We start from the raw sequence: 19223 nt of genomic DNA, 5'->3' as shown, positions 1-19223 counted from the left end.
GAAATATTTCAATATAATTTTAATTTTCACAGCATAAAAGAAAATCAAATTGGCCTATTTAATTATACACAGGGTCCGAAATTAACACCCGCCAAGCGCCAAATGTGGGTTAAATCATACCAAATGGTATGATACTTTGGATGTTCATACCAAAGTAGTAATGTAATAAAATGTTTATTGCAATTGCAATTTGTAATGTTATAAAATATTTGGCATGATGGCTATGGACATGACGGAGTTGTTGTGTTTGCGGGATGGGAATTGAAAATAACAGGGCAGAGAGAGCCCCGGTAGCGCGTGCTCACTCTTTCTCATCGGAGGCAGGCGAAAGTATAAACAAGGCTTCACCGTCTCCTAAGTGCCGTCTTGCTCTCTCTCCCTAGCACATATAAATCAAACGACACGATGGTAAAAAGACCATAGTTTAATGTGGAGCATTCGGATATATTTTTTTTTTCCTGAATCACCGCTCGGTGTGAATTGTGCTAAAATGCCTTATCTCCGCACATTCAGCTGACGCAAGTTAAACCACACGTTACATAAACGAAAAAACCTATCCAGTGATGAAATGTTTTCTGTGTTGACACAAATCTTGTTGGATGTCCAAGCTGCCTGCCGGGATAATCACACAAACGCATACACATCTGATAATGACAAGTCCAATTCGCAAACTAATGACTCCTGTGAAACGATTCATTTTAATGAATGGTTAAAACAACTGATATTTCATTTTACTGTCTATGGATATTTCCAGTCCTTCAGTTACTGATCGGATCAGTCAGGGTAAATGGAGTAAAAAAAAAATAGGCAGACTAAAACTATATACTATATATATATATATATATATATATATATATATATTCATTTATAATATATTATTATTGCACACATTTTAATATTTTATTATTTATTTTATTTAATATACAATTAATACCTTTAATTTGTACATAAGGCACCCCCACAAAAATATTATTTTAATGTGTGTAAATTGTGTAATATGTGTGTAAATGCGTGTTTCCTTGGCTTTTGGCTTGCTTAGTTGGGGACCTTTAATATTCAACAATATTATTGATCTGTGTTGTATTATTTTCATGTTATCACTGTGAAGCTGCTTTGATACAATCGGTATTGTAAAAAGGGCTATATAAATAAAGGTGACTTGACTTAAATAAAAATAAGAATGGAAAATAATAGACCAGAAATGTAATGACAAAAATGTTTAAAAAAATATAGCCTATATTTAAATTAATGTATATGTGACACAAAAAGGCTGTTTATTATTTTGGCCGGTAAAAAATGTGCTTGGCTGGTGGATTTTTTCATCTACCAGTCCCCATGGCAGGTGAGCCAAAAAGTTAATTTCGGACCCTGATTATACAGCTACACATTGAATATATAATATAAAAAAATGTATTAGGCTTAGTTTGTAAGTGACATGAACAAAACAGACAAATCAGAAATAATCATCAGCACACAATCCATGATTGTGACTTCAAAATATTGATATCTGGTAGATGTAAATATTGCCCAGTCCTAGTTAGGCAGAAAAAAACACATCCATAAATCTCTTGATACGAGGAAGGAAAGGGCAGGAAATGATGCATCCTCTGATCACGGTCTCCACATTCCTCTCGCTGCGTCTCTGTTATGATACAGTAGGATCGTACAGACATATTCTTAGTTTCAAGTGGTGAAATCCAGCTTTTAATGTTGTTTATGAGTGTATGTGGTGTTTTTAATATGCTTTAAGACAAACCATGTGTAAGTTCATAAGTGGACAGCATTGCTGAGTATTTCCTCCTTAAAACTGCAGTGAACCAAAGACAGTCTCAAAAACACGGTGTGAAATCGCTGGTGTTTCTGACGTCACAAACCACCTTGTAACCAATCAGATCAACGTGTCAATCAATGATCAATGAGGCGGGCTCATTAGCATATTCATAGAACCGCGCATACTAAATGAGGCAAGGGTGTCGAGTTACATTCAAGATATTTTAAGGCATGAAGATTTCTTTCAAGGAAAATCTTTTTAAAAAATGTCATTTTGGTAATTAAAGATGAGATTTAATGGATAAAATTTTAAATCTTAAAGACAACAACATTTTAGTTACTGGAAAAGTAAAACTATGCTTTTCCATCCTGAATTTTGGTCAATTAATGCTCTCAAACGTCTGAAAAAAAGTCTTAATGGCTTTGTCATAAGTGACTGATGCTTTTTAAATCAAGTATGAAAACAATGAGCGAATCTGTGAGCGGCAGCAGAAAACACCAGGATGACGGCAACATCCAGGGAACGAGCCAAACGTCCGCAGCCATTTCCTGTTTGCTGGAAGTCCCTCACCCATAGTGGAGAATCTCCATCATCGGTTTCCCTCCGTTACGTTTGCAGCAACCGAGGGTTCGGTCAAGAGGACTCGGATAAAAGTCCGTCTCAATGATGTCATTTTCAGCTTGCTTACTTTTAAGGGTTTCCGTTTCACATTCTAATAATATACGTGCTCCCTTCGCCAGTATTAGTGGAGGAGTGTGTGTGTGTGTGTGTGTTCACTGCCTTAAGAGGGCAGGGTTTCATTTGGCCAGCACTTGCATGACACACTGCAGATTCTTACTCTATTATAGACTCACAGCATTTGCCACACAGTCTGAACAAAATGTTCTCAAAACCCTCAGTTATGAGTATAACATTATAAAATAAAAACTGGGGAAGCACAGACACTAAATTCAGATAATGTCTGCAGATGCCGATGAAAAACTGAATATAATGCAAAACAGATGTGTTATATATTCAACTGTTATTTATATTCAGATATAAATCAGATATAAGCAATGATGAAACAGTGTAAATACAGCTGGGGAAAAAAAAAAAATGAACCTCATTAAAAGGAGAACTCCGGCTCAAAATGAACCTTTGGTCTAATTACACATTGGTACCTAGTCAACCGTTCTCTGAGATTTGTTTTCATGATAATCGAATGTAAAGAGTTTTATCTCAAAATCTGTTTAGCGTATACGCTAGTATGTAGGGGCATTTAATAAGTAAAAGAAATCGCTAGTTTATACCACTAACAAGGCTCAAAATAGCCCCACACTAACACAGTTACATAATGAGGGTCCAAACATGCAAAACGAAGCATAAGTGTACAGACCGTTTAATAAGAAGATACTTTATAAAGCCAGTCCACTTTGTGTATACAGACAGGAGCCATCTTTGAAAAACAGTCTCGACCAGTTGAACCACGAACGACGTGCTGCTGAGTGATCTGAACTGTATGAAGTTCGGCAAACTTCTGAACTGTTTGAACGGCGTTCGTGGAAAAAAAGTCTGTTTTAGCAAATCAGTGCGCAGTATTTATGTCAGGTGACAAGGCTTCTTGTTACTTTGAAAATACGCGCCAGCTGAGAGGAGTTGACAAAGCTGACTAAACGTGATCGAGGATGGATTTCAGCGAACTTGATGAACCCGTGTTATCTTCTTCGGCTCAGAAAAGGAAAATAAAAGCTGAAACTTTTTCCCAGAATCTTACTAAAACAGCACGTTTAGCGGTGAGTGAAAAGCTCGTATTGCTTGTACGTTAACCACAACAAACAAGTTTGACAGGCGTCTAAGTCAGCTGAGGAGATTAACATTACAGATTAACCAAGTGTTTTATTATGTATCATAGCAGTTATCTGCTATTGCCACACTATATATTTATATCAAATAACTCCTTTCTTGTTTATTTTCATCATGTTTTTTTATTTTTTTTTAACTTGTAACAAACAACTTGTAAATGTCTAAATTGGGAGAGGGTGTGCAATGCATTTTTCAATGAGTTTAATTTTGGGTGTATTGTGAGCGATTAATCGATCAATATAGCCCTGAATTGAATCGAACCGTAATCGCATCGTAGAAAGTTGAGGTATCGCCAAATATCGTATTGCTGGCTGAGAGAATCGATATTGTATCGTATAGTATCGTGATTAAAGGATTAGTTCACTTTTGAAAAAACTTTTGCTGATAATTGACTCACCCCCATGTCATCCAAGATGTCCATGTCTTTCTTTCCTCAGTCGAAAATAAATTAAGGTTTTTGATGAAAACATTCCAGAATTTTTCTCCATATAATGGACTTACATGGGAACCAGACGGTCCAAGGTCCAAAAGACATTTTCAGTGCAGCTTCAAATGTCTTTAAACGACACCAGACGATGAATAAGGGTCTTATCATGCGAAACGATCAGTTATTTCAAAACTTATTCCAAAAATGTAACTTTTCTAAGGACAAATGCTAGCCTTTCTCTATTCTGTGAGGCGCGTTTGTAACGTCACGGAATACGTAATTACGTTCAAATGGTCACGGGCGACGTAGCCGCAAGTACAGAGTCAGTGTTTAAAAGTTGAACGCATAGGTTGAACGTGCAAACTAACTCAAACGCCGTTTACAAAAAAGAATTAAAAGAAAAAACAACGATGTCGGACGATTTTGATTCTGTACTTCCGGCTACATCGCCTGTGACCTTTTGAACGTAATTACGTATTACGTGACGTTACAAACGCCCCTCACAGAATAGAGCAAGGCTAGCATTTGTCCTTAGAAAAGTTACATTTTTGGAATAAGTTTTGAAATAATCGATCGTTTCGCATGATAAGACCCTTATTCATCGTCTGGTGTCGTTTAAAGACATTTGAAGCTGCATCTGAAACTGTTATTAACTGTCGTTTGGACCTTGGACCGTCTGGTTCCCATGTAAGTCCATTATATGGAGAAAAATCCTGAAATGTTTTCATCAAAAACCTTCATTTCTTTTCGACTGAGGAAAGAAAGACATGGACATCTTGGATGACATGGGGGTGAGTAAATTACCAGCAAAAGTTATTTCAAAAGTGAACTAATCCTTTAACTGTCCGATTTACACCCCTAGTCTGAACTAACATTTTCATGTAGATTGCATTGTTTTTTTCACCACAAAAATCTTCTTTTTTCAGTGTTCGAAGTGAGGTACACACTGTCCCTCTGAACTGGCAAATAAAAGCCATCAAGGCCCCGGATCATTAATTATTAAATAGAATCTGCTGAAACGCTGTTTCAGGAAATGAGCGGCGCTGTAATCAATGAGAGAGTGCTTTCCTGGCTTTTCCATTTTATTCTATTACTCGTACATCAAAACCCTTTGGATGTAAAGGACCGAGATGAACATAGACGACTGTACTGAGGGTGTTGAAAAACTGGCAAACAAACTTTTTAAAACAATTGCATCATTTGATTTGGCTGTGTCAGGAGAGTAAATGTTGAAATTAAGTGTTATTTTATGCATTTTTGAGAGAAGACCTGTTAATGTTTAATGTTCAGTAATGTTTGACATTTGAAAGAGTTTCTTTTATGTTGAAGTTGTGTATGGTTACCATTGAGCTTATGGTAGGTTAGGTGGATAGCTGTGATATCAATAGTTTGCCTATTTAAACATTTTTGTTTCCCCCTGCCTGCAGGATATGAGGTTCCTCTCCCATAGTTTCATAATATCCAGGGAAAAGCACTGTATTGCTAATGTTTTCCCTGAAAGCTGTGGTGCTAACTTAGTTTTTACTTTTACTTTTTCTCTTTCTTCTAATCTCGTGGCCACAACAAAACTGTGAACCGAACATGTCCACTTCTCAGTCACCATAAAAAAAATAACAAGATTAAAGCTGCGAGCACTTCATTTACAACATGATCCATGTGCCACAGAAATTACGTACATGTCGGTCAAATTAGATTGCGGTAAAATTAGAAATGGCCGACTTCCTGTTGAGTTTAGGACATCGCTCCAAAAGACTTTTCTGTGCGTCTGGACATGATAGATGTACCACAGAAATTTCGTACATTTCGGTCAAACATGCGGCGGGGGCTGCTTCATTAAAGATCACTTCTTGTTGCCACTAGGTGGCGCTATGACTGTGGGTGAATGTCGGCATGTAGATTTGGTCAGGGTGGGTCTCTTGTCAAATGTGTAAAATTGCGTGCAGATCTGGGCATTTATTCTTACTTCATGTTTTAAATGCATGAAACTTGCAATGCATTCAAACACATCAGTTCCAACGTGTAGTGAGTGACGACTAAACAACACACTTCATTTCAGCCACTATATTCACTCTAAAAAATGCAGGGTTGGTTTAACCCATGTTTGGGTAAAATATGGACAAACCGTTGGTTTAAATTATTAAAGGAGCTGTATGCAAGATTGTGGCCAAAACTGTTACTGCAATCACTTTCAAATTAGGGTATATCCCTTTATAAAAGCTGCTTTATAAAAGTTTGATAACATTTCAGCAGGAAGAGCTGTTACAACATAAGCTATGCAGAGCGCAGATGAAGTTTGACGGATGTAGCAACAGTAACTAAGGGGGGCGGGGCTTAGCCAAAGGTGAATTTCAGTCAGCTTAGTTTTGTCAAATGCCAGCGCTAGCTTTATATACACTTAGTTATGCTATTTTGTGTCTACGACAAACGCGTACGATCGTACGTACAAACATTTTGGACCTGAATTTGTATATGTACTCATTTTATAAATGTATTTTTCATGTATATACTTTATCATCACTTTGTGATGTAAGAACAGGTTCATTATTAGGGTTGGGTATCGTTTGAATTTGAACGATTCTGATTCCGATTCCTTGTTTCGATTCCGGTTCCTAACGATTCTCGATTCCGATTCTTTTAAGAGGCAGGGTCAAAAAAGTTTAGCTAACCTTGCTAACCAACGGCTTTTCTGAAGGAAATACTTTTTCGAGATTTCGTTATTTTTAGAAAAGTAAAGCCACACTTTGGATCGCCGACGTAAGCTACTCATGTTCGACTCACGTGGTTATGCCAACACTTCCGGTAGACGCTTCTTCGTTGGTGTTGTTCAGCGGTTTCTTCTTCCGCTCGGTGGACTGTGAATATCGAAACTAGGAATCGAAATTTTAACTTTTGAACCATTCCGGGAAAAACGAAAAGTTAGTCTCGGTTCCAATCGATACTCGATTCTCGATACCCAACCCTATTCATTATGTATGGGTGATGAAAGACACAGGGTTGGCGAATACTGGGACTCGTGCACTTTTATTTACCAAACTCGCAGTTTTCACAGCGCGAGGTTGCACTCAAATAAAGTTAACTCAGAATGTAAAAGGCAAAAATAAATAACAGGTGATACTCTTCCCACTGAACACAGCTTTGCCGAACACGGTTGCAGTGAAAACTCTTCCCGCTGAATACAGCTTTCAAATGTCACGCGTTCGATAACAGGACTTCATAGGATACATGCACGAGCTGCCAGTCTCTGTCTCTCAAACTGTTGTCCGCACGGCCCACTTATATGCGCTCTCCTCACGCCAATCACTGAAATCACAGACAGGGGTTTGTCATTTGAACTTGACCCACTTATTCACCGCTCGGCTCCGACCCTGGCTCCCCGACTTCGCTGAACCACGCCCCCCTCGCCACAGGCGTTACGTATCCAGACAACGTGAGCGACGGTTTAGCCAATCACAACACACCGGCCCAAACTAACCAATCTGAGCCCACTGCCTGTTTCTGAGGGAGTGGTTTCATAGACTCAGGAAGTCAACCGCTCGTTCAGGGGACAGAGGAGAACGCGGCTGACAATAAAGGTGAAATTTATGAAAAATAAGACTTTTTACATGTTATATTGCACCCCATAAACACAATCATGCAAAGAAAAAAAAAACAGTCAACCCTCCCTTTAAAGAAATTGACAGAAATAATTATATTAGGCTACTGTACAATATATTTAACTACATCTCCATTAATTAATAATATAAAAATACTAATACTACTACTAATAATAATGTGTGCATAGAAGGTTGCTTATTTTTTCACTTGATTTTTAATCAAGCAATATTTCTCAATATCATCAATATTTTCGTTTAAACAGCATGTAGCCTTCAATGCTTTTATAAATTTATAGTCAAAAATACTAAAGTCATTGAATTTAAATGTTTTCCCCCCCAAATAGTTAAATAAATTGCAAAAATAGTTCAAACTGTCTTTGCTGTGGTACCGAAACTGGAATTTTTTGCATTTGAATGGTATTGGTACCGACGACCATAGACATATACACTAGACCTCACCTGGGGGTTCTAAGCATGCGTCAAAACCGCCGCCATCTTGGAACAGGGGTCTTGTCATAGGAAGTAGCTAGGTAACGCTGCTATCTCTGCCTTTACTTCGAATTCATTGATGGTGGCGGACTTTTGTGCAGCGTATGAAGTTCACGGATGAAATCTGAACTAGGAAGAATGTTTTACAAAAAATAAAAAATAAAATTAAAAAAAAAATTTTCTTTCTGGAATCAATGATAAATACATGTCTGACCGTTGGAACAAACCAAAAAAACAAGAAAAATCGCATTCATGATGATTTATGGTGATTTTATTTGCGTTAGACCTGTGTCTACTACATTGACGCTGATGCATTAAAGTGGAGGGGCTCCCCTGTTTCAAGATGGCGGCTCTATTGACGCATTCGTTCCAATGAACTGCCGTATCCAAGGTGAGGTCTAGTGTATATGTCTATGGGTACCGACTACTGGAATTTTAGTACCGTGACATCCCTAGCCAGAGGCGAACTAAACAGATGCCGACAGCGCTGTGACGTCGAAGTCATTAGTAAACATTGCAAGAGGGCTATGGATGAACATAAGTTGGTTGAAACGGCTTTGGCCGCTACAATGAAAGAGTTAGACTTGTTTTTTAATCTAGAAGAGTTGTTTGAAGATGGCGCTCCAATCGTTCTTTTGCAAGAAGAATGTTTTTGGTGTTTAAGCGAATGAGGCTTACAGTTGTGATTGGTCGTAGTGTTATCCAATTGAGTACAGTGAGATTTTCAAATGCAGTTGGGTGATTTTCATTACTCAATGCCAGACCCTTAATCTTTCGGATTTGGGTCTGGATTTCCAGGCCAGATTCATAGAGAGTAATGATTAATGAAACAATGAAATATTTGGAAGAACTGTGATCTCGGTTTGAAACTAAAAAAAATTGTGGTTCTCAATTTATCCGGACTTGACAGATTCCACAACATGTCAAAATATAATATTTTTTTATTTGGCGTACCAAGAGCCCAAAGCATCCAAGAACTCACTGCACTGCTGATCTGTTCAACCCTGTACAGCGTCACCTTAACCCCGGTTTCACACACTTAAGACCGAGACTAAAAGACATGTTAGAGTTGTCTGAAAGCAATTAGTCATCACTCTACATGTCTAAGTAAGATGTTATTTAAGGGCTTAGTTTAAGATCACAGATCTGTGGTTTTAAACATATAATACAATGATGATGAAGGAGAGATGAACAAATAAACCTTCCTCAAAAGCCTGATGATCATGTTTGATATTCATCAGCTAACCAGGTCAGATTTGATCCAGAAACACTCGTGAAGCTCAAGCTGAAGGAGGACGTTTATAAGTCTTTTACTTGATAAAAGAGTCTAAACTCTCAATCAGAGACAGAAGGACTGAAGTTTTGATCATTTAGAGGACTCAAAAATGACACATGTAGGGTTACAGAGCCAACAGACAAACCTTCTCATCACCAAATGAAGCACAAAGGTCAACATTTCTGTTAAGCGCCACACAGGTATCTTCAAGCAGCATGTCTGGGTCACGAGAAATGAAGTTTCTCTGAGGGTTAATCGCTAACATGTGCTCTAAACTAGCACAACCACACATTCCTAGAGAGTTTACAGGGTTAATGCATGAGCATCATGGGGGTAACCAGTCCCTAGAGGAGTCATCTCACACGTTTACCCTCAAACAAAGCTGCTTCTTTAACATCTCCGCTCAAAGATGAAGGCCGAGCCACAGGAGGTCCTGGTGTGCCTCATTCTCCAGCAAAGAAGAAAACAACAGATGCCACAGCTGAGCGTTTACAGCAACACTTTTCAGACACTATAAAGCGTCAAGCATTCAGCGAGTTCACAAACACAGCAACACATGCAAAAAATCCAGAAAAATGTGAGTGTGCTAATAGTGCAATGGCTCCACAAGGGAGGATCAGTGGACATGTGTTCTTCATCTTCGTCTTCGTGAAGTGGGAAGAGTGCGGAAAACAAAGGCTGTTTTGTTCTATCGCTCCAAACAACAAAGATGAACTGCAAGGAAATGTTCAGGAAGCAAATTATGCCACATTTAACATCATACCAAACTTTTGTTTTCGAACCAAAGATATAAATATCACACAAACACATCCATTTAATAACGCAAGGAAATATAATACAATACAGCACACAGAACATGTCGGATGCTGGAAAATAACAAAGCCTTTTCTGTTCACCAAATGCTTTTTAATATTCGCTGTTACTGCAATGCAAGTGAACAAGCGCGCCGTTATTTATTGCGTAGTGACGTGTGTGTGTGTGTGTGTGTGTTCAAGTTAGCCAGAAAAGCACAGATTCTACAATACGCTGTATTTAATATACCATGAGGATCATGAGTTGCGTATTTGCACTAAATCGGCACAGATTTGTCTTACACAAACTTCCCAGCAAAGAGATTGGACAGCGTTTCCCGCCAAAGTTCATTTTTCCCGCATTTGGCGAGTCGAGTGTTAGTCTCAATCCCTGAACGTTGCGCTCCTGTTTGTCATTGTGCTGAAACTTCACCAATAAATCATCAGAAATATTGATGACTTCTCCTCTTCACACTCGTCCTAATGCCTGTTAGGTGTCCGTGGATTTGCCTGTATTTGGTGTTAAAAATTAGCCAGACCACGTATCATTGAGAATAAAATGTGGTCTGGAAATCACATGCTCATTTTCACGTTTTTGAGGTGTGGTTTACGAATGCCCAGAGCTGTATTATTGGGTGCCACGAATGTCTATCAAATACGCCTGTATGTCTATCAAATGCGCCTGTGCTCCCTCCCCGTTCTGTGATTGGTTCCCTATTTCAGGGTATCCAGACTGCCTAGCGGCGTGAATAAAATCGCGCTGCGGCAAAGCAGCATGGGCAAACCCAGGCTAGTTAAAAATGGAAACGTCTTTAGATGGAAAATCGATTTTATAATTGATTCAATGAACACTAATGACTCAAAAATGGAACAAGATTTTTTCACAAAAGTGTCAGCCCTGACTTCTATAAAACATGTCCGATATAAAACTGATTTATCAATTCTTTCGATGTAAATTGCACATAATTTGGGAATAAATCACTCTAAATCTTGTGTCATCAGCTGAGGTGTGGACTTTGGTATTCTCATACACTCTTAAGATTAAGCTTTCAAAACCTTTTTTTTTTTTTTTGCAGTGATCCCATCGACACTGTAAAATACAATGCCAGCCCTTTTTTGGTTTTCAAGGACTGCAATCGGAGATCTCACTTATTAAAGTATAGTAGGCCTATCTTTATTATCTTTCAAATTCAAATAATAGATAAACTAATAAAACAAAATGGTAAAGTGCAGCACATGCAATGACTGTGGTAACTTTAAACAGTGAAAGGATATTATAACAAATATATTTTTTATTCGTTTCAAACTGATTTTTTCTCCCATGAATATGAATATGATTGACCTGAAGAATAAAAACATGGATATTTACGTGGATATTTATGAGCAATATCACGCTCATAAACATGCAAAATGGCTGCAGCATTAATTTTGTGTCAAAAGATTGTTTTATCAATAAAATCAAGCATTAATTTCACATATGACTTAATAATTAAAGCACTTTTCCAAGCAGGCAACCTTTTCATAGATGTCTTTTTCCTTTTTTTTTTTTTTTTTTAAGGAAAATATCAAAGATGTGCTGGGCATGTAGGACTTTTGCCAGCTATCTAGTGCTTTGTTTAATGGAGATGTTAAATTTTCTAACAAAATGCTGCTTGCTTGTTCCAAATCCAATACATCCTCCTCTTTTTTTTATCTTTTTACTTAACAGTCAGACATACAGCGATATGTCTGTTTTCAAGGGTTTTCCAGGACTTTAATTTCAAAAAGCCAAATTCAAGCACTTTGTACAAATCCTGCAGGTTAGAATCTGTTTCGATTCTTTAGGTTGCACAAAATAACCATTTTAATAATCTGAAAGAGATTATTTTCCAAATAATGAGTGAATATCAACACTGTGAATCACATGTCTGAATGCAGTGTGTGATGAATTACAGTTGAGTCAGTGAATAATCATGTGTACGGCGACCATGAGTCAATGAAACCGCAGTTAGCGTGAGCATCACTCGGCTCAGCACACTCAGACGAAGGGTGAAACCGCGTACGTACCGAGTTTCTCCACGAGTTTGAGCATCACCCCGCCGATGTGGATCTCCCCGGTGACTCTGAGGGACACGTCCCTGTTGAGGTCCGTCACGTTCATCTTCAGTTCCCAGGTCCCGTCTGCGTAGCAGCCGTCTGGCATCCGGATCCCGTCCAACGCCATCCTTTAAAAACAGTCAAAACATCACAAATATGAGGATCTGAAGTCTGGGAACTTCAGCAACAAGTGTCCAACCGGTCAACGTAAAGCAAAGCTCTTGCGAGTGAGACACAGATCTCAATAGCTAGTGAGATGCCCACCCAGACAACGTTTTTGGACATTACAGAGAGCTAGTGATCTTCTTTAGTGACGAATCGTTCTTATTTGAGCTGGTTCATGAAGTAAAAAGTTGACAAGTTGTTAGAAAATAAATCTATCGTGCCATCGTTACTTGATGACGTAAGGTTTATGAACATTGAACCGAACTGTCCGAAAGAACCGGTTCACAGAAATGAATCGAATCACTAACGACAGCACATGACATTTTGAGGTTAGTTCACCCAAAAATGTAAATTCAGTCAATGGTTCCTCACACTCATGTTATTTCAAACCCATAAGACTTCATCTTCTAAACACAAATGATCTTCTTTTTAAAGAAATATGAGAGCTTTTTGTCACCCCATTGACAGGCCACGCAACTACCACTTTCAAAAACATAATTTATTTTCACAATATATTTTCAAATATTAATCTCCATGTGTGTTGTGTTGAGGCGAGAACAAATGCGGCTGTGTAAAGGTGCATTGGAGATTCATATTTTTAAATAAAGTCCTAAATTATGTTGTTTTTGCTCAAACAAAGCATACATTAAATTGCGGTTAAACCACTGGAGTGACTCACATGGGTCACTTTAATGATGGCTTTACTACCTTTGTGGCTTGACAGTGGTAGTTGCGTAGGCTGTCAATGGAGGGACAGAAATCTCTAAGATTTCATTAAAAAGATCTTAATTTGCGTTTAGAAGATGAAGTAAAGTCTTATGTCGTTTGGAATAACATAACGTTAATGGTGAGGAATTAAAGATTGATTTTTAATTTTTTTGGGTGAACTAACCCTTTAATAACAATGTGTACAGATAATACTTCAATGATAAAATGTCTAAATAAACAATAAATACATTTAATTCTAAGCTCTTTAGGTATGTCAAGTGGATAAGGATATTCGAATTACTATATGTTAAATTATTATTAAACATTATATTTACTTTGGAAATGCTTTTGCACTAAGTTAGTGTTTGTCACGTATAAACTGAGAGGAATTGGTATTATTATAACTTAATGCAGTAAGTTAAATCATACCAGCCGCCTAATTTAATAAACCACAACAAAATATCATACTGGAGATTTTGATTCAGAATTAAACCTAAATATGATATTAAACCTGTAGCTCGTGCGACTAACGGTCAATCTCTGAGCTATGATGACGTCAGCAGCCCCTCTCCAAATGCCAACTAAATAAAGACAGCCAGGTCAATGAGAGAAAACACACAAAAACGACCACGAAAGTTAGTTTAGACGCTTTTTTGGTAGAACACGAGAGTACGTAACACAAAACAAAGTAACACGTAGGGTTTGAGCAGGAAAACGGTGAGATTTTTATCCAGAGTTGTGGAGTAACGTTAGCTACGCCAGACGAATCCTGAGAGGAGTGAAATCATAGCGTTCACTAACCTTCACAAATACGCCGAAACAAATCCACAAAACACCACTTCACTTCCCAGAACTTCAACAGTCTGCGCGTTTTCTTTCCTTCGACCGCGTATTTAATCCTATCATGAGGAACAGTCCCGAAAAAGAGGAAAATCACCAAAGTCCAGCGACGAGCTCCTGGAGTGTTTCACGTTAATGGAGTCCAGCGGCCGTTCTCTCTCTCTCTCTCTCTCTCTCTCTCTCTCTCTCTCTCTCTCTCTCTCTCTCTCTCTCTCTCTCTCTCTCTCTCTCTCTCTCTCTCTCTCTCACACGCACGCACGCACGCACGCACACACACACACACACACACTCTCTCTCTCTCTCTCTCTCCTCCAGCCCGCCCTCGAATAACGTCACTCACTCGCTCGCCATTCACTTCTACATGATAAATAACATATGGATATTAATTATTAACATAGCGTCAGTTTTTATTAATAATAATTTAATTAAAAATTGACAAAACCATTTGTTTATTTTTCTTTGAGACTGTTTTAAAATGTGACTAAAGCTAAATTTGGACAAATTTTGGTTATTATGAACAAACGTTCTTCCAGTAACGTTAGACGCCCATAGAATAATGTTCTCAAAACGATAACATAAAAATAGTATTTCTATAGGTTATTTATTCGGAATATTAGCAAACATTTCTTCGAACATATTTGCTGTAGCTGCAGATTATCATTTCTGTTAAATAAAATCATCTTTAAGAAATAATAATAATAAAAAAAAATGCAAATGAAAGTGGAAACCTGATAGATCTTGTTCCCCAGTCATCATTCGCTTTCTCACAGTCTTCAGGTCACTTTTCTTTGAAAGCCTGACCTATTATCCGTTCTCAATGAGTTAATTGTGTTACGATTGCGATCACGCTGATAATGAACAGTAAACAGTAGCCTAATAAAATACACAATTGTCGAATTAGTGATTTACAGCTTTTCTATGGGAGTGAATCCAGGAGTAAACAGGCCATCTGGAATATTATTACTGGAGTAGGAACTGCCTTATATGGGAATAAAATGTGATTATAGATACTACTATAACTGCTTTATGTAAAGATTTACACTCTATCTATCTATCTATCTATCTATCTATCTATCTATCTATCTATCTATCTATCTATCTATCTATCTATCTATCTATCTATCTATCTATCTATCTATCTATCTATCTGACAGTTTGGTCTATCTATCTATCTATCTGACAGTTTGTCTATCTATCTATCTATCTATCTATCTGACAGTTTGTTGGTCTATCTATCTATCTCTCTATCTATCTATCTGACAGTTTGTTTGTTTGTCTATCTGTCTATCTATCTATCTATCTATCTATCTATCTATCTATCTGACAGTTTGGTCTATCTATCTATCTATCTATCTATCTATCTATCTATCTGACAGTTTGTCTATCTATCTATCTATCTATCTATCTATCTATCTATCTATCTATCTATCTATCTATCTATCTATCTATCTATCTATCTATCTATCTATCTGACAGTTTGTTTGTCTATCTATCTGTTTGATTCAGATTTGTTAGATCTAAAAGATTTAGTTCTATTGTTTAGAACTATAGTTTAGTTCTATTCAATTCAACTGAAATAACTTATGATGGAATAAAGTTGATCTTTTAAGCTAATACTTTTCGTATGTAAAAATAAATGAATATAACCCAATATTTCCAGTGCAGCTCGTGCTTCGAGTCGTTCTTCATGAGGAATGTGTGCCTGAGCCGTGGATCTGCATCAGAAGAATGTATAATGTCCCTCCTCTGTTCTGCCATTGCCTTTTTAGGCTGTGTTTTAATTAGCGTGTAAACAGAGGCAGAGCAGGGAAATGAGGAGTTGTGTGTGTGTGTGTGTGTGTGTGTGTGTGTGAGCAGTCAGTGATGAGAACTTCCTCAGTGTGACTCTGAAACTGTAGAATTATTTCTGTGAAGTGCTGTTATATTGCTCTATAGGATGAGAAGGTTGTGTATTAGCTCTCTGCAGGACCGCCGCACTGCTGGCTCCTCCTAATGTCACATGGTCAATGTCTGGATGTAACAAAGATTGTATCTAAAGGTGTAAAAATAACAATATAGACCCATTTACTCACTCTAAACTCGTGCAAAGTGAAGGCTAATCCACTGTAAAAGGAGTTGCATTGAAACAAGGGTTGCTGGAGAATAATAAGAGCTGCCATCTAGTGGCAAAAAGCTGAAACACTGCACATATGATGAGTACATTTTCAACAACTCATATATATATATATATATATATACATATAAATACATATGCATGCATGTATATATTTTAGAATTATTTGCGCTTAAATTCTGTGTACATATATATATATATATATACAAAATCTATATTATATAAATATTTTATATATGAGTATTTATATATACAAAATAATTATATACAGCACACACAAATATATTATGTAAACAAAGACTTATTTTGGATGCGATTAATCGCAATTAATTTTTGCACAGCCCTAATATATATATATATATATAATTAGAGCACTGAAAAGATGATATGAACTAATACATAAATAAACTTTGTAGCCAAAAACAGGTAAACTTAAGTTATTTATTTCTGTCTTACATGAGAAACACTCGAGCAAATGATTGCTGGTGCAGAAAACCAAACATGGAGACGTCATCTATATTTATGTAAATATTCTGACACAGGAAAACACAAAATTGCACAGAGGTCAGTGATATAACATGCTACACACAGGTAAACACACACACACACACACGATTCCCAACCTGTAGGATGTTGATAAGACTTAGTTTTGTTTGTGTATAAACCTGTAAAACAGAAACAGAAAGTGTGTGTAATACATCCACATGTGTGTGTGTGTGTGTTATCGTTCCTGATTTATGTTGACTTTATATGACCGGCCTCCAATACCCGATGTATGTTATGAATATTGATGACTCTTTGTTCCTCTTTTGCGAGTAACTTTGGATAAAATCATTTTTCATATTTTGTGATTCTTAGAAAGCAAATAATTGTACCAGCGTTGAACGTCCCAGATTTGATTTCTAAACACAGATATCCAGTGTAACGCACGAGTTCACAGGAACACGTTTCTGTCCTTGATGACGTTTATGATGGGATACACAAGACTGGGCTGGGAAACAGAGGTATACAAAAAGAAATAAACACAGATAATGTCAGCCATGACGGTCTCAATCTCATCACACACACCTTCTGCTGTTAAAGTGCAGGTGAACCGACGGATAAACACGTGAGCTTTACGGATATGACAGAACAGTCTTGAGAATGATATCATGTTTTCATGAGCTAGCGTCTACATCTGAACAGTGGTGTTATTTGTGGCACACAGAAACGCTAAAACGGCAGTACGATCTTCCGCAAACACGATTCGCGAGATGTAAAGACTTGGTAAACCTGCTCACACACACACTTGGAATGATTTGGCTATGAAAACTGTGCCCAGCCCTCCATAATCATTCATAAATTTACGTCAACACAATAAATAAATAACATAGTTACACACAAACTCAAGTGTCCTTCTGCATAAAAATACAATTAAACAATAAACATTTCCTTCTGCATGTTATTGCATTTAACAGATATTGATTTCTCAAGTCAAAACAAAAATATCTATAAAACGTAGACATTTAAATAAGTGCCGGACTAAATACAGACCCATGTGCTGCACACACTCTCCGTTCTTTGGACTTGCATTGTGTAAAAAAATACGAGAGTTTGTTGATATCGCGGTTTGCATAGTCCAGCCTGTGTCCGTACGGGAAAGGCTTCGGGAAGAAACTCAGGCACCGAGTGTTGTTTAAAGTGTTCGGGATGGAGCGGATGGGTCAGTCTTGACTGTGAGTGTGTGTGTGTTCTGCCTGGCCGGAGCGCTGGGGCCTGTATATGAAGGTCAGGAGGAACAGGGCCACATCATGGGACGTCCAGTAGGCCGTGTGTGAGGTCACAGCTGACCAATAGCGGCTCTCCACCAAACCCTCCCGAAGCTCATAGTCCATGCGATGCTCCATCTCCACTGGACACACACAACACAGCAGAAAAGAGTCATGTCTACGTGAACGATCCTTCAATCGCCGGTCAAGATGACCCAAAGCATGGAGATTATACTTGTTCAGAAAGATTCTTATTTCATTCTCATTATATATATATATATATATATATATATATATAAAAATGTAATTTTTTTTGGGAGATTTTTTTTCTTTTGTCTAGATAGCTCCTTGTATTTCATTTTGATAATATTTTTAATGCATTTTTTTGGGAGATTTTTAATTTTATTTTTTGTCCAGAAAGCTTATATTTCATTTTGATAATATTTTCCTATTTTTTAATGTAATTTTTTGAGATATTTTTATTTATTTGTTTTGTACAGAAAACTTCTTATATTTAATTTTGATAATATTTTTTAATGCAATTGTTTTGGGAGATATTTTTTTTTTTCATTTTGATAATATTCTAGATATTCTAAAATTCATGTAATTTTTTGGGAGATTTTTTTTTTTTTTTGTCCAGAAAGCTTATATTTCATTTTGATAAAATTCTTTCTATTTTTAAATGTAATTTTCTTTGAGATTTATTTATTTTTTGTCCAGACGGCTTCTTATATTTAATTTTGATAATATTCTTTCTATTTTTTTATGAATTTTTTTGGGAGATTTTTTTTTTTTGTCCAGAAATCTTATATTTCATTTTGATAATATTTTTTCTATTTTTAAATGTAATTTTCTGGGAGATTTAATTATTTATTTTTTCTTTTTGATAATATTTTTAATGCATTTTTTGGGAGATTTTTATTTTATTTTATTTTGTTTACCTTTAAATTATTAGACTTAATAAATAAATAAATAGTTATTTGAGTACATTATTCACATTCTCTCAACTTAAAATCAAAACAAATCACAATGTCATGCCTAACCCTATTCATTCAGCTGTAAATATCTCACATTGGGTGTGTTTGCCGACCTCTTGTGGGAAAAAAATAATATATCTTGATATTTCACAATAAAAAATGTTTTTATGTTTAATGTTTAAAAAAATGTCACAAGAGGAAAAATGTTATTTTTTGTGTTTTTACCATTTTTATTTAGATTATTAATTTAGAGTTTTGAATATATATATATATATATATATATATATACACATATACACACACACACACATACACTTCACAAAAGTTTTGAATAATTAAGATGTTATATATATATTTTTAAAGACTATCTTCTGTTCACCAAGGCTGCATTTATTTGATCATAAATA

At 36.6% G+C, this 19223-nt stretch overlaps 2 protein-coding genes across 8 annotated transcripts in view; both read right to left on the bottom strand.

Annotated features, from left to right (window-relative positions):
• The window catches only part of fermt2 (FERM domain containing kindlin 2), a 63976-nt gene extending 49798 nt beyond the window's left edge, over positions 1-14178 (bottom strand). For all 3 annotated transcript variants that reach the window (XM_039671360.2, XM_039671361.2, XM_039671362.2), the window contains exons 1-2: positions 13940-14178; positions 12236-12393 (exon numbers count right to left, since the gene is read on the bottom strand). In XM_039671360.2, the coding sequence (XP_039527294.2) occupies positions 12236-12392 (157 nt within the window). In that variant the 5' untranslated portion in view covers position 12393; positions 13940-14178. The remainder of the gene's footprint in view (positions 1-12235; positions 12394-13939) is intronic.
• A 2340-nt stretch (positions 14179-16518) lies between these two features.
• Positions 16519-19223, bottom strand: part of ddhd1a (DDHD domain containing 1a) — a 107697-nt gene continuing 104992 nt past the window's right edge. For all 5 annotated transcript variants that reach the window (XM_089120025.1, XM_089120027.1, XM_089120023.1 and 2 more), the window contains one exon: positions 16519-17982. In XM_089120025.1, the coding sequence (XP_088976151.1) occupies positions 17795-17982 (188 nt within the window). In that variant the 3' untranslated portion in view covers positions 16519-17794. The remainder of the gene's footprint in view (positions 17983-19223) is intronic.

The sequence above is a fragment of the Pimephales promelas genome, chromosome 15 (genome assembly GCF_988280905.1).
Source record: "Pimephales promelas chromosome 15, fPimPro1.hap1.1, whole genome shotgun sequence".
In the NCBI taxonomy this organism is placed as follows: domain Eukaryota; kingdom Metazoa; phylum Chordata; class Actinopteri; order Cypriniformes; family Leuciscidae; genus Pimephales; species Pimephales promelas.
This window is presented reverse-complemented; position numbering and strand designations above follow the sequence as displayed.